The sequence below is a fragment of the Carettochelys insculpta genome, chromosome 16, assembly GCF_033958435.1.
Source record: "Carettochelys insculpta isolate YL-2023 chromosome 16, ASM3395843v1, whole genome shotgun sequence".
Classification (NCBI taxonomy): domain Eukaryota; kingdom Metazoa; phylum Chordata; order Testudines; family Carettochelyidae; genus Carettochelys; species Carettochelys insculpta.
Window position 1 is genome coordinate 21,441,828 of NC_134152.1, and position 14,751 is coordinate 21,456,578.

Genomic DNA, 14,751 nt, shown 5'->3' on the forward strand with positions numbered 1-14,751 from the left:
TCAAATAATACTAAGTATGGTACTGAACTTCATATGAAAAGATCCGTAATCATGATAAAGTCCATTTGCTGATTCACAGCAAGATGCAAAGACTTGCAAAATGAGATTTTTAAAAAATGGATTTAAGGCCTTCATGAAACAGGTAGGACAGATTATCCGACTTTGTTAAACCTTGGTGTTAGGCAGACCAAAAAGACTCTCCATGTCCTGTATGCTCAGTGAATGTCCTGCCTCCTTTTAGAGTAGGAGCTAACATGGAAATGCAGATCTGTGCAAGTGAGTGCTGGCTGGTGCTGGATGCCTGTGCTATACAGGAGGTCAGACTAGTGATGTGGTGGTCCGGTCTGGTCTTAAATTGTGTGATTCTGTTTATGATATGAAAGGTTGCCAAGGTGATGACAGCACTGAGATTTGATTCTGTTTGTATTGGAGTCAGTGGCAAATCTTCCAATAACTTCATCTGGATCAGGATTGGGTCCTTGCCAAGTAAGCTGCAACAGTTTTCCTCTTCACTCTAGATGTTAACCTCTGGGTATATGTTCATTTTAAAATCACAAGGGACAGAGTCCGATATCCTTAATGTATAATAGCAGCAGTTGAATTCACAATTAGTTCCTCTGATTTGTACAACAAAATGGCCCTCAGTGTGACTCAAGTATACAGAAATCTGACCAGTAGTTACAGGTTAGGGTTTTTCATTGGATGAATTGCAAGTTGCTACAATAGACAGCAAGGAGTATCCTGCACCTATGCACCTTTTTTTAGGAAAGGACCATAGGTATTCATGGTCCTCTGGTATTTTTTCTACCAGCCTCACACACATACACAAGTTAGGTAGGCTTCTTTTTGTCACCAATATATTTTTTCAAAATAAATGTATACTTACTCTTGCTTTAATAGTAAATGTACAGTGATTGTAAATTTTGTTGACTCTTGAATAAGAATCAGAAGAGGCTGAGAGATACTTAACTAGAGCATGATTCTCAACCTTTTTTTTTTTTTAATAAAGTACCCCCAGCTTTCTCTCACTTATCCCTGAGTGTACACATACCACCAGTTGAGAAACATGGTCCTAAAGTAATCTGAGGTTTTGAAACCAATGCCATGAAATTTTTCCAGATTAGTGTACCATTTTTCAGAGTCAGATTAGTTTTGCATACAACCAAGTTACACCTTACTTAAAAATGATTTTCTTACAAAACAAGCAAAAATGTCACCGAAGACTATTACTGAAAACTTGCTGACTTTCTACAATCTTATGATCAAATAAATGAATTGGAATAGAGATATTGTGCTTACATTTCAGCATGCAGCACATGAAGCAGTAGGAGCAGGTCACTGTCTGGATGAACTTTTAGGCTGTACTGAATTTACTAGTGTTTTTTATGTAGCCTGTTGTAAAACTATGCAAATATCTAGATGAGTTGGTGTAGCCCAAGGAAGATCTCAGTGCACATCCCCCGTTCGAGAAACACTGAACTATAGAATAAAAACCACTTGGGCGCCAATGTGGACACTTGTCTGAGAGCCCTTGATTCACTGGACTAGCACTTGCTCTTTTTGCCAGAGTTGGTTAGCCTGTAGTTTGCAGTAACAAATGTGGTACTGCCAGTGTGAGCACTGTATACAGTGTTATTCAGTATGGCCTAATTTGTACAGAAATGTATTCTCTTCCAGGAAAGGGATTGTTTGTTAATCAAATCACCCTTGGTTTTATAATGTTACAGTTGCTCTCTGTACTGGACCCCTAGGGCTAAGAGAACAAGTGGTTCTTCTTTGAGCTACCTAGTCACGTCTTTCTAGCTGAAGCTGTGATAGATTTGTATCCTTGGCAGAATGGGTGTGGAGGAAGATGGATAACGTGTTCACCCGTGCATTACACTGTATTTTAAGCACTGGTGGCTTGTCTTAAAAAGCCATTGTTTTTCATTGATATGAAGTTGTCTGAATGTGGGATTCAAGGAAGAACAGAGTGGTCTGAAATAGCCATGACACATGGACATTTTTTTTCTGTTACAAAACATACATAGTTTACAGGCTAAGAACTCTGAAGTCACTCCTGTGCTCATTCATTAGAATATATTGAAGTATGTGTGGGTTTTTTTTTCTTCCCCCTCCACTCTTCTGTCTATTTTAAGGTGTAAATTAACTCCCATAAGTAGCCACGCAAATAATCAAATTACAACGTGATAAAAAAGATGTTGATTTGGAAACTACGGATGGGAAAGTACCCTTCTAAACTTGAAGACATTTATTTACCATTCTTATTCTAATAATATTATAACTTGTTTAATTTACATCAGGCATTTCAGTTGGACTAGTTGCCAAGCTCTTGAAACTGATACCTCTCATTAAATTATTATCTGAAACTGGCAACAAAATAGTTTTGTTACTCATGTGGAATAAATAAGTTAATACAAAGCAAAAGACCCATTCTATTAAAATTTAAGCTTACAGTTGTTCAGACTTTTTACCATATTGGTGTCTTACTATGAATAGTTATTCCAAACTGGTATTCTTCTTTATAACTTTCATTTTATTGTGTCCAAGCTCAATTTCTTTGAACACTAGTATTCTGTTGCTGTTGATGCTGGTGAATGGAAAGTGAGAATTGCAAAATTACTATGTATTTTTAAAAGTAGACTGAGTCCTGTTTATGTACTGTGGAATAATGCGTCTGAGTGTAGTTTGGAATGGATTCTTATTTAGCCGAGAAATAAGTGTTCGTGCATTGGAAATACACACAGCTGGTTTCTGAGTGATTTAATTAGGGGCTGGATAAAAATCATTTGAGTTCTGTAAGTAGGGGCACAGAAGAAGATTCAGCTGATCTTCTTTCTGATTCTTTAACGGAAATCTCTCCTTTCAGGATTCACTTTTTTTTTTTTAAACTAATGAAAAATCATTTCTTGTTTTGTCTGATGCATCGCTTTACCTTCCAGATGCGCCATTTTTAATTTTAATAGCTATAGCATTTTAGGACCCATTTCCCCCCTCCAACAACTGGTAGTGTTTATGGAATGGGTTGAATCTTTGTTGCCGTATGCAATAGAAAAGGTTGTTCACTCAGCTGTAAACTTTTGAAAGATCATGTTATGTACAGAGATACAAACATTGACTTAATACAGCTCTGAAACTTTACCACACAGAAGAAAAATGCTGCTTTTAACCATCTTAAACAAAACAAGCACAGAAGCAGTTTACCTTGTCAAATCTTTCTTTTAAGGGTTTTTTTTGTCCCAGTAGTATAGGTTTATCACAATACTATATTGTGTTTGGGCTTTTTGTTTTGTCTCTGCTGTTCTCTCATTCCACAATTCCAGTTCCAAATCAGATGTGTGTTTAACCACTCATGAATTCTGGTTAAGATTAAGCTCACTAAAGTTAAGGTGGAGTTTTCTTTAAAGAAGTTTGGGTAAAAAAATGCTGATGTCATCTGTTGGGTTCCAAGTTGTCCCCCTCTCGTTGCTAGTCTGTAGAGAATAATAGTCTGCAGCTGGTTTAATGGAGCTATTAATTTGGCTGAAATCATAGAGTCCTGTGTCTTGATGCTGAAGGTTCCAAGCATGCCTGAAAAATCAGTCTATTATCATGAAACCAGGAAATGCTACTGCATTTATGTTCAATAAAAGGAAAAATAATGGAGTGTGTGGACAGTGCTCTTGATGAAGGTGTACCAAAACTGATACTTGCTTACTACTTTTCAATGACATTTAGCTATATTGATACCTGGGGTGGTATTTTGCAAGCCAGGCAAAGTTAACTTGGCAGCTCAGAATGGAAGCAGGGGGTGGAAAAGCAGCTCACAACATCAGGGTGGTTGACCATTTTACACTTAATCTTGAGTCAGTAATGGTGTATAGAATAGATGTGAGGAGGAAAAAGCACATGAATTCCAGTGGATTGCAGAATCTTATTACAAGAATCTCAGAATCAGATAGTAGCATGACACTATCCTGCTGTGTTGGGTTCTAGCCTGGTGAGCGGGAATAGATCATATGGCATGTGTGTGTTTTTTAAAAGAGCCCATCTCCTGTGATCAAGGCATATGGTCATCTCAGTGGGAACTGGTACTAGCTGATTGCTTAGAGAGATTGTGGTGAGGCTGAACTGCAGCCCAGTGTTCTGTAACTGGCCTCATTCAGGCCTGATGCTGCAAAATGCTGAGCATCCTTGGGTTATTGGATCCTTTCCCAACTGCATCTCACTCTGTAAGCCCCATTTGAACCAAATTTGGAAAATGTCCACGTAAATGGAGCATGAGTTACAATGGAGCCTTCTAAGCATAGACGCATGTTCTTCTCTTCCCTTGTGGAATGGCAAAGAGAGGGCCGTCTGCTCCATTGCTACTGTAAATGTTGAGATTCAGTATTACAAGTATGACTAGCTCAACAGCCCCTAAATAATGAGGGAAACCGCATTAGTGCCTGAGATAGCACAGGAAAGATTTATATAACCTGTGCTGTACCACCTCCTGAATTATCTCTTTGGACTGTGTGTGGTAGGTGGAGTCGGAGTAGGTGTGGCAAAATGTAGAAGTAGTGGGACATTGCACCTTGCTCACTGTGATTATGAAAACTTAGACATTTCCATTGTGCTTGTTCTGGGAAGATTTCCGGGGTGGAGAGAAGAGTGACACCATTGTATGTCAGTCAGCTGGCTGCACTGCCTGTGCTCCTGCCGATCCAAAAACACCTGAAGTAAAAAATTAGAGCATCAAAGAAGCAAGAGATGGATTAGAAAACAGAAATCTGCTTTTAGAAGAACCTCGAATTTCTAGACAACTGAAAAAGACTTTAAAATGTAAGTGTAGACATAACAATTACGAAAGTGTAGAACACTTTGGGGATGAGGAGTGGGAGTGGGATGGGGAGAACGTTGCGGTCTTCATGAAATTCTGATAGAGCACAATTTAGTAAAGCATTTGATTATGTTGCCTATATCCATCTCTATTCACCAGTTAATTGTACAGCACTGAAACATGCTTCTTTAGAATTCAGTAGGGCTTAATTGTGTGCATAAAATTAAGCACTTAAATGTGCTTTTCTGAAAATGAACAAGGTGCTGAAGAGTGCTATAATCAGAACTAATGATTGAATGACACTTATGTCTGCCGTGGTATCAATTTGATTACCACTAAAATGAGCTGTCCTTCACTGTGAAGTCACTGGATCTTTCCTAACAGATCCCTAGAGCCTGAATTGTGTATCCTGAAACAAGTGTTCAGTTTACCAGTGAAAATGATGTCAAGATCTCAACTACACTCTCAGCAGCTTATATAAAAACAGATGCCAAGAGAGAGCCCAGTCACGCTATTTTTTGCTGTTGGATCTAGTTTTGCACTCACATAAATGATAAAGTTCCCACTGATGTCCATGGTCCTTGAGTCAGTCTTTTTTTCACTGTTGTCTTACAAAAATTTAAGCGCTCACCAGAGCCAGGCTTCCTCTTAGTTTTGTGGTCAGCCCTTGTGAGATTCTTGCCTCTATTTATTTTGCTTCAGAGAGAGACACAGTACTCTGTTTGATACGACCGTCTTGGATCCAAAAGTACCTGCCTGATCTGGTGGGTGAAAAGAAAACCTAATATCCTGTCACAATGTTAATCTTTTTAAAATATCAGTATCAGACTGACAGACTAATTAAAATCTGCTAATCATGAGAGAGCTTTCCATACACATCTGGGAGGAGTATATTAAACAGGAAAGGCATCCATAATATGAAAACTTGGAGGGCAACAAGTTTAAAAACAAAACAAAAAAAAAAAGCAGCTGTGCTTTGTGTAAACTAAAGGCTTCTTAAGAGGAAGAGCGTGGTTTAATCTACTATAACAAATATTAGATGTTCTTGGATGACTGATGTTGCTTTTGGCCTTGGTTACTAAGTAAAATATGCTGCACTAGTTCCTTATAGCTCAAGGAACTATCGTTGGCTTTAAAATAAAGATCTTCAAGTTATTTTTTTATTTTTAAACTTCAGGATTTGAATAACTAAAAGCAGTTACTTTATTTGTTCGACAGTGCTAAGAGTAGAATGGTCTCACTGGGTCACGCTTTAACTAATTTGAAACTTGATAAGACTGGATGTGCATATTTACTAATGATTTCGTGGGTGATTAAGGCTGTACATGAGGATTAGCGTCTACCGACCTAGTTCCTGGTGCTGCCATACTACATACATTCTGTGGTTCCTGAACTGTGTTATTTAGTGGTAACTGTGACTGTTTACTGATCTGAAGGAAAGTGTCCACACCCTAATGGCTGTGCATTTGTATTCTTGTAATATAGTATCTGCATGTGTAGGGTGACCATCCGTCCCGTAGTGGGTGGGACAGTCCTGTATTTGGGGTGCCAAAAAGGCACCCTGACCCTTTTTACCCCCCTCTTTTTTTTTTAATGGAGTCATTGTCCTATATTTGCCCCCTTCCTCCCTGCCAGGCTTATGGAAGCAGGAGGATAGTTGGCAGCAGCCATCTCCTTCCTGGCTCCCTGGGGCTTGGAGGAGCTGCCCCTCTCTCCCCCCATATCTCCCTGTCCCGTATTTGGGACAGGGAGATATGGTCGCCCAATGCATGTCCCTCAGTCTCTACCCTCGAAATAGGACTGCAAGGTAAGAAATTGCTCTCATCTCCATGAGATGCAAGTGACATGCTAAGAATTACACACAGAGGCTGGGTGTACACTAGCAAGTTCTTTCAAAAGAGCTCATGGAGTGTCTACACACGAAGTGTTCTTTTGAAAGTAAATCAAAGGAATGTGGTGCTCCTTTCCCAATTGCTCTTATTTTCCCTTTCCCAGCTCAGGAAGAGCGCCTTCTTTCGACAGCAGGTGTGCAGAGATGCTTTGTGGGTGCTTCTTTTCGAAAGAGCAGTCCTCACAGGGCCTGATTTTTCAATCCCTGGCCTGCTCTTTTGAAAGAGCAGGGGGCCATGGGGACGCTCTCTTTCAAAAGACGTTCTTCTGGAAGAGATCTTCTGAAAAGGGCCTTTTTCAAAAGATCTCTAGAGTGTAGATATAGGCCAGAATCTGGTGGAGGAGAGACTTGAACTCAGGTTTTTTAAGTCTTAGGCTAGGACTTAAACCACTGGAGCAGACTGCTCTGTGAAGATGAGACTTGCAGGATTGCTCAACAATGCCCCCTAATCTTTCTCTCCTCTCCTCTCCTCTCCTCTCCCACACAGTCATAGTTCTCCTGTGAAGAGTCATTCAGTCAGAGAAGCATTTTTTGAAGTGAGTCTATGACGACTACCAGAGAGGTAGCCATGTTAGTCTGTAGCTTCGAGAACAACAAGAAGTCTTGTGGCACCTTATAGACTAACAGATATTTTGGAGCATAAGCTTTCTTGGGCAAAGACCCACTTCATCAGATGCATCTGATGAAGCGGTCTTTGTCCATGAAAGCTTATGCTCCAAGATATCTGTTAGTCTATAAGGTGCCACAAGATTTCTTGTTCTAGGATGACAATATTTAGCTCTTGCTGTCTACGAGGAGCGTATCAGAGGTCACAAAGAAAGAAGGCACCGCATGGTCTGCTAATCACCCCCTTCCTCTCTAATGAACCTGGTGAAAAGGCAATGGATGGGGCCCTATATACTCCTGGGGTAATTTTATTCCAAAAACTAGATTCTATGACAATATTTTAAAATTGTGCCTGTTTCATATCAAAATAACAGACTATGATCGAGCTGGTTCAGTTATTTTGGTAATTTATGTAAATAACAATCTAAAGCATTGAACACCTGGGAGGGTTGTTTGCATATCTCTTCCCCTAGCTCTCTCCTACACTTGCCCTGCTTGGTTCTTTAATGGCTCCTGCTGGAGTTGGTTACTCTTGCTTCCCATGGAAAAGATCAAACACAAGAATTTAACCCAAGCCTGAACAGCAATTTATCGAGAAGGAATTACACCAGCAGTCACATGCCCCCTCCCTGGCATTGTAAGCAGGTTGGTTTGGGCACCCAGACCTGCTGGTTGAGACATAAATCACCATGGTGATATTGAGCCGCCCTATCTGCCTGTGTGTGTGTGAGAGATACGCCATACCTCTTGCTAACTACGGTGGCATGCTCAATGTGGATTGTGGGATATGATACTGTATCCATGTTTCTGAATAAAGTCTTATTCACATGCACTGTGGCACTTGTTTTTTTTACCAAAAAATGGCTCTTCTTGCTATTTTGGTTGCTGACCCCCTGGGCATGGGGAGGGCTCTGTTTCCTCGGGCAGAGCAGAAAAACATGGCAGCCTGTGTATCTCCAAGGTCGAGCTGGTCAGGTGAACATGCTTTTGCTGAAAAATGCTAAGTTGATGCAATCTTCAAACTTTAAATCAGGTGTGGGGACACTTGCAACCTGGATCTGGCTCGCGAGGCTTGGGGCTCCCCTGCACTAGGGGAGCTGAGGTGGGCACTCCAGCACTGTGCCCCTCACCGGCACCATGCATGGCTGAACTACCAGTGCTGGCTCCCTGCCCCAGGCAGAGGGGAGTCCTGAACCTTGCAGGCCAGATCCAGGCAAGCTGGGCTCAGATGAGGCCCACAGGCTCTGCCTGGTGTGGGGGGAAGAAGCAGCTCTGTGTGCTGCTGTTCCCCTCCCCCAGCTCAGGGAATAGCAGCACATGGAAGCACTGGCCTGGAAGCTTTCCCTCTGCTGCTCCCATTGGCTGGAATCACAGGCAATGGGAGCAGCAGGGGGAAACGGTAGGCTGGGCATTGCCACGTGAGTCCCCAGGAAGCTGTGCAGATAAGCACCCCCACATTGTCCTCATGTGCCTCCCATTCCTGCATCCGCCCCCAATCTCCCCCTGCTCTTGTATCAACCTCTCAGGCAGACCCTACACCACCACACCTAGCCGCTCCTGCCCCTTCCTTCCTGGAAGACCCCTCATGCACACTGAACCCTTCATTTTTGGCCCCACCCCAGAGCCTCAGGGGGGAGGGCCACAAAATCTGCTCGCTGGTGGGCTGCCAGCTCCAAAAGCAGCCAGTTCTTGTGAGAATTGGCAGTCTGGGAATTAAGCTAAAAAATTCCATTTTGTTTCTTCCAAATCACATTCTTAAAAAAAAACAAAACCCTTTTCCTGTGGTAAAACACCAAATTTTGACTTTTTGTGCTGAATCAAAACAAATGTGTTTTGTTTTCCAAAAATTAAGGTTTTTATGTGAGGGAAATGTCTGGGTTTTTTTTCCAGCCAGCTCTCCGCTGTAGGCTGTGACTAGACTGTAAACCTGGCAATTCTTTTAAGCTGGGGCTGAAGTGAATGTGCTAATGACGGGAAAAAAAATGGTAGACCATTTTTTTTTTTTATCTAGCACATACCAATTCATAAAAAAAAAAACATTGATCAGGTGCTATCTGTCAAGGAAAAATTCTGTTGTGTTAGTAACAGAGTCAGTCTTTCCTCAAGCAAAACCCCCGTTTTGTCTGCTGCAAAGAAGAATTAGGTTGGTTTTTCGGTGTATAAAGATATGTACAGTTGTGTAACTTATTAATCTGAACAGCTGATTACTGACGTAATAATGTTACTTCAATTATCTTGCAATCTTTGGTCTATCTTGATGTGCGTAGAATGATAACCAGAACAACATGAAAAGTTAGTGTCAATTGCTTATGTTTGTAGTCTCATGTGGGCAAATACCAGATTCTATTCAGTAACTGTTAGCAAAGTGGGATGGGCAACTGCAGAATAGATTTAAATTGCATAGTACAGTTTTTATTGCCAAGTAATTGAAAGCATTAATAGCTGTGTGACATGCTCATGACCTATACCATACAATAACTTGATCTATTATCACAAAACAAAACAGCAGTCCTGTAACACTTTTAAAACTAACAAAATAATTTAATAGCTTTCATGAGGCAGACCCACTTCTTCAGATCTGGAAATAGGAAATCTAGTATAACACATTGGTATTAATGTCTTTTTGCATAAACATGGATATCTTTATGGGGTGTTATCTGCTGGGCCTTTGCCCTGTGTTTTCAGCATTCAGTGAGGTACTTCCTTCACTCCAGGTTGACCTTGACTAGCTACATAGACGCAAAAATTACAGTGCCTTGGTACAGTAAGATCACTATCTCAGTATGAAAAACTACCTTTTTTTAAACAATGAAGAGATGACCAGATATGCTTAACCACCTCTCTACAAGACCCTGGAGATCTCTCTATCCACGCGAATTCCAGGAGTTTGGCTACAGTTTGCTGTCAGTGAAACGTACCTAAAGAGAAACAGGATCAGCCTGTGTGTAAAGTACTGCTGGATTGTTGTACATTTGTTTAAAACAATGATTTCTATGTTGTCAAAATGTTGGGGAAAATATTTTTTTTAAACAGAATTGTAGTACACTAGAGCTGGAAGGGACCTTGAGAGGACATCAATTCCAGTCCCCAGCCTTCATGGCAGGACCAAGCACTGTCCATAGTTTCTAGACCATCCCTGATAGGTGTCTGTCTAACCTGCTCTTAAATAGCTCCACAACCTCTCTAGGCAATTTCTTCCAGTGTTTAACCACCCTAATAGTTAGGAAGTTTTTCCTAATGTCCAACCTAAACCTCCCTTGCTGCAGTTAAAGCCCATTGCTCCTTATCCTATCCTCAGAGGCCAAAGACAACAAATTTTCTCCCTCCTCCTTCTCTTCGTCATAATAGTCTTTTAAGTATTTGAAAACCGCTATCAGGTCCCCTCTCAATCTTCTCTTTTTTTCTAAACTAAACAAACCCAGTTCTTTCAGTCGTCCCTCATAGCTCCTGTTCTCTAGTCCTTTAATGATTCTTCTTGCTCATCTCTCGACCTTCTCCAATTTCTTCACCTCTTTCTTGAAATGTGGTGCCCAGAACAGGACACAGTACTCCAACTGAGGCCTGAGCAGAGCAGAGCAGAAGCATGACTTTTCGTATCTTGTTCTCTACACTCTGAGGTCCCAGGGCAGCCAACGAAGGTCACTTGGTTTGAGTGAACCCCAAGAATGGGGTAGCCACTTCCAAAAGCTGGTGGATATTCCAATATTTAGATTTACCAAGCCAGGACAAAGCTGCCTCTGTGATCCTTTATTGGTTGCTACTGTACAAAAGAAAAAGATTACATGGCAGGATTTGATGACCTCTCGGGGGTCCTGAGGTTGTTACAGGGGAGGGGAAGGTGTCACAAGCTGTCAGCCCCAAACTCTGCTTCTATTCCATTGTGTACAAAAGTGTTAGCTATAACACATGTCTTTCATTGATAGGAAACAGTCACACACAGGCTTGCTTGTGACAGGGATCACCAAAGCAAAGATCTAGAACCACTGCATAAGTGGATGGCTGTGGTTGACCTCACTGCCACTCCTAATGTTCCCTAATACACTCATCCCTGGTTAAACAAGTACTTTACTAACAAGTACTTGCTGAAACGAGGGACAGGTTTATTACCTTTGTTCACTCTGCAAGTGAACTCCCCTTCCAATATGAGGCTGATCCCCTCCCCTGGCTCCAACCTGCCCTAGTCTGACCCCCCTGCCGAACGGCCCCAACGCACAGCAGCTTGACCCGTGCCCCTCCTCGGCAGCCTGATCACCCCCACCAACCTCTGCCGGTCCCGCAGCAGCCTGATCCTCCTCCCATGCCCCGCGGCAGCAATACCCCCCCGCCATCCGCTGCCCTGCGGCAGCCCGACCCCCCAACCTCTGCTGCCTCGCGGCAGCCTGATTCCCTGCCCTCCGTCGTCCTGTGGCAGCAAGACCCCCTCGCTACCCTCTGCCACCCATGGTCCACTTACCTTTCAAAAGCAGCACCACCTGCTGCCATTCCTTTGCCCAGCTCTAGGGACCAATCAGAGACTTTTAAGTATATTGTAATGGTAATTTAGTGTCCCTCTTAGGAGTTTTCACCTGTGAGCACAAAGTTGGGAACCAGTTGTGCTCGTAGAGCGAGGGATGAGTGTATTTCTGTTACAGGTCGGACCTCCTTGGTCTGTCCCTTTTGGGATCTGATCATTCCCAAACAAGGGAATTTGCCAGTTCATTTTCTCCAGCCCTCCCAGCCTGCTGCCGACCCTTTGGAGCCCAGCCTGGCTAATGGATGTCTTCAAGTTATGCATACTCATTTTCATAAGCCAGTTTTCACGAAGCATGGGAGTGGGGCGGTGACACAGACAGCAATGTCAAGATAAATTACAGTAAAAAATGTTTCCACCTGACAGGCAATGGGGAAAAAAATAAGTAGAATGATGGAGAGAGTCAACTGATTGGAAACTTACCTAAACAAAAGTGTGTCGTCACTTAACGTGAAAATTTTAATCACATGACACTATAGCACAATACAAACCACCAATGACAGGGCTTTCCAATTTTGTAAATCTCTTTTGCTGACCAAAAGCAAGAGCCAAGTGCACATCCTGGCCTTCACATTCTGAAAAGATGACTTTGGAAATGGCACTGGTTCCCAGGAACTAATGTGAGTTTCCCCGTGAAATTTTAGTAGCTCTTCTCTCTCAATTTTACTTGGCTCTAATTATGCTTCTTGAAGTCTTTCGTACGCCACTTTTGATGGGGTGTGCATACTCCTCGCTGCACGAGAAACAGTTAATCCCACACTATAGGTGGAGAAAATCCAATCTTTCAAACCCTTCTGAGCATGCTCCAACTGCTGCGCTAGTATAAAGGTAAGCAGCTCAGTCCAGGCTGGCCACTGATGAGGAAGCACGCTCAGTGAAGGCTCCAGTTCAGGAGTGACAGCAGAAATCAGAGATCTCGGAGACCTGCTACCTACAATCAACCAGCGGGAGTCTGACTTTCAGGATGCTGACCATGCCAAGGAAGCCACGAACCAAGATCACAGCTTCTGAAACCACAGCAGGAAGTGGTCCAGGGAGGTGAAAGATATTGTCCACCTGTTTAAAGTCTGTTTGCTGCAGTAGAACCCTTTTGAGTGGCAGACGTAATCACTGCAGAGAGGGACCCGGGGTGGGATCAAGTTGAGTTGGCTCAAATCCTCCTATGCCAGCCACCATCCTTCCATGGTGGCTGCATCTGACTTGGGCCAACAAGTCCAGGCAGGAGCCCCAGGGCCACTACACTGACTCTGGCCACTAGGCGGTGTAGCCCCGAATCCAAAATTAGCCACTTTGATACTGATCATTGAGCTGTACTGTCATAAGTTCCGGGTCCGTCTGGTAGAATAACAGAGCTACCACAACCCTACTCCATCCCAAAAGGAGGCATGGCGTGCTTACACGGCAAAAGCATTGTGTAGTACAGTGAAAACGTAAAACTGCAACGAACAGCCAACTTGCACTATTGGTTCTTACACAGTTGCTAACTCAGCTATATGTTTACCAGTGGGTCAACTCCCTAAAATACAAAAAGCTTAATTATACATATTAGCTATACAAAACTTTGCCCATAACCTACCTAACAGCGTTTCACTCCACTAGCCTTTGTCTCCGGCGACTGAAGTTACACACAAAGATGACTTGAGGGTCACCTAGCCCTTCATGGACATCTATCCACTTAACAAACATGAAGTTCAGCACAAATGGTAGTTACTCCTCAGAAGAACCTCATCAGATATAATTAGAAGGCTGTAGGCAGGATGGCAGTATGGTACAGTAATCTGTCCAAATGTGCAATTTTGAGTTGTGCTTAACTTGCATTAATGTGAGTTAAATACAACTCAAAATTCTGCTCCCCTGTCTGTGGCTCAACCTCTTCAGCCCCGTGCAGCCCCATTCAAACCCCCTTGCACATGCAGCTCTGGCTCCCCCCGCGTGCACGGCACTGGCTCAAACCTCCTGTCAGTCTACTGTCCATATTATGCAGGAGGAATCCAGGCAGGCTTGGAGATCTCAGTCTTTTGACTCAGACTTCCGCAGTGAAGCTTAAGCAGATCTGGCACAAAAAGGATCAGAATCTCCAGGGTCTTTCATATATTTTTCTAGCAGCCTCTTCACCATTCATTCCTGAGCAAGCAATAGGTCTGTTTGGAGGTTTCCATTGTTGCCCATCTCCCAAGCATCACCAGTAATTAGCTACATGGATTAACATAAAGCATTTGTCTGTCATTTACAGATTTGGCTATACTCTTCAAAGAGAGGTGAATACAGTGTAGATGGGAAATGTTTCAGTACATTGTTAATCTTGAACAGTGTAATATATATGTAAACACACACAACCTCACCCCACAAACATTACCAGTATTTCCCTAAAAGTTTGAATTTGAGTCACTTCCCTTGCAGGATGTTTAACCCTTTCTGACCTTGTATCACAATACAGACTCTTCATGCTGAAGTCAAATGCTTTACTTTTACATAAGGACTTGTATTTCTACACAGTGAAACAGGCGATCTTTGTAATTGTCAGTAAATACTTGTTGTCCAGAGGGTACATAGGACCCAGATGATGCTATACTCACTCAATACTGCTCTCTGTTTATATGAGTCTTATTGCTTTATTCATTATTAGTTGAGGAAGAAGAAAAACATTTTGTCTTGTTCAGGTGCTCAGGTTTATTATTTTTGTTCTTTGTTATTAGGCAGAAAAATCTATTGGATCTAATTTATGTCTTCTACTAGGTTCAGAATGAATCAACCTCTAATATAAAACTGAAGCAAAAAGACTTCTTCACCTGAAGAGTTCTCTGCCATAATCAAGATATCAGATTCCACCATGTCTTACCAGTATAATGAAGCCTTTGAAGACCCAGACTATCACTACTCAGACACATGGGAAAATGACGGAAGGCAAGTTGAAGTAATTTATAAAAGTTCTGACCAGCAGTA

At 42.3% G+C, this 14,751-nt stretch overlaps 1 protein-coding gene across 3 annotated transcripts in view; it reads left to right on the forward strand.

The window, feature by feature from the left end:
• TMC5 (transmembrane channel like 5) overlaps positions 1-14,751 on the forward strand; it is a 57,442-nt gene that overhangs the window by 792 nt on the left and 41,899 nt on the right. For all 3 annotated transcript variants that reach the window (XM_075010503.1, XM_075010506.1, XM_075010505.1), the window contains one exon: positions 14,545-14,712. In XM_075010503.1, coding sequence (XP_074866604.1) covers positions 14,639-14,712 — 74 coding nt within the window. In that variant the 5' untranslated portion in view covers positions 14,545-14,638. The remainder of the gene's footprint in view (positions 1-14,544; positions 14,713-14,751) is intronic.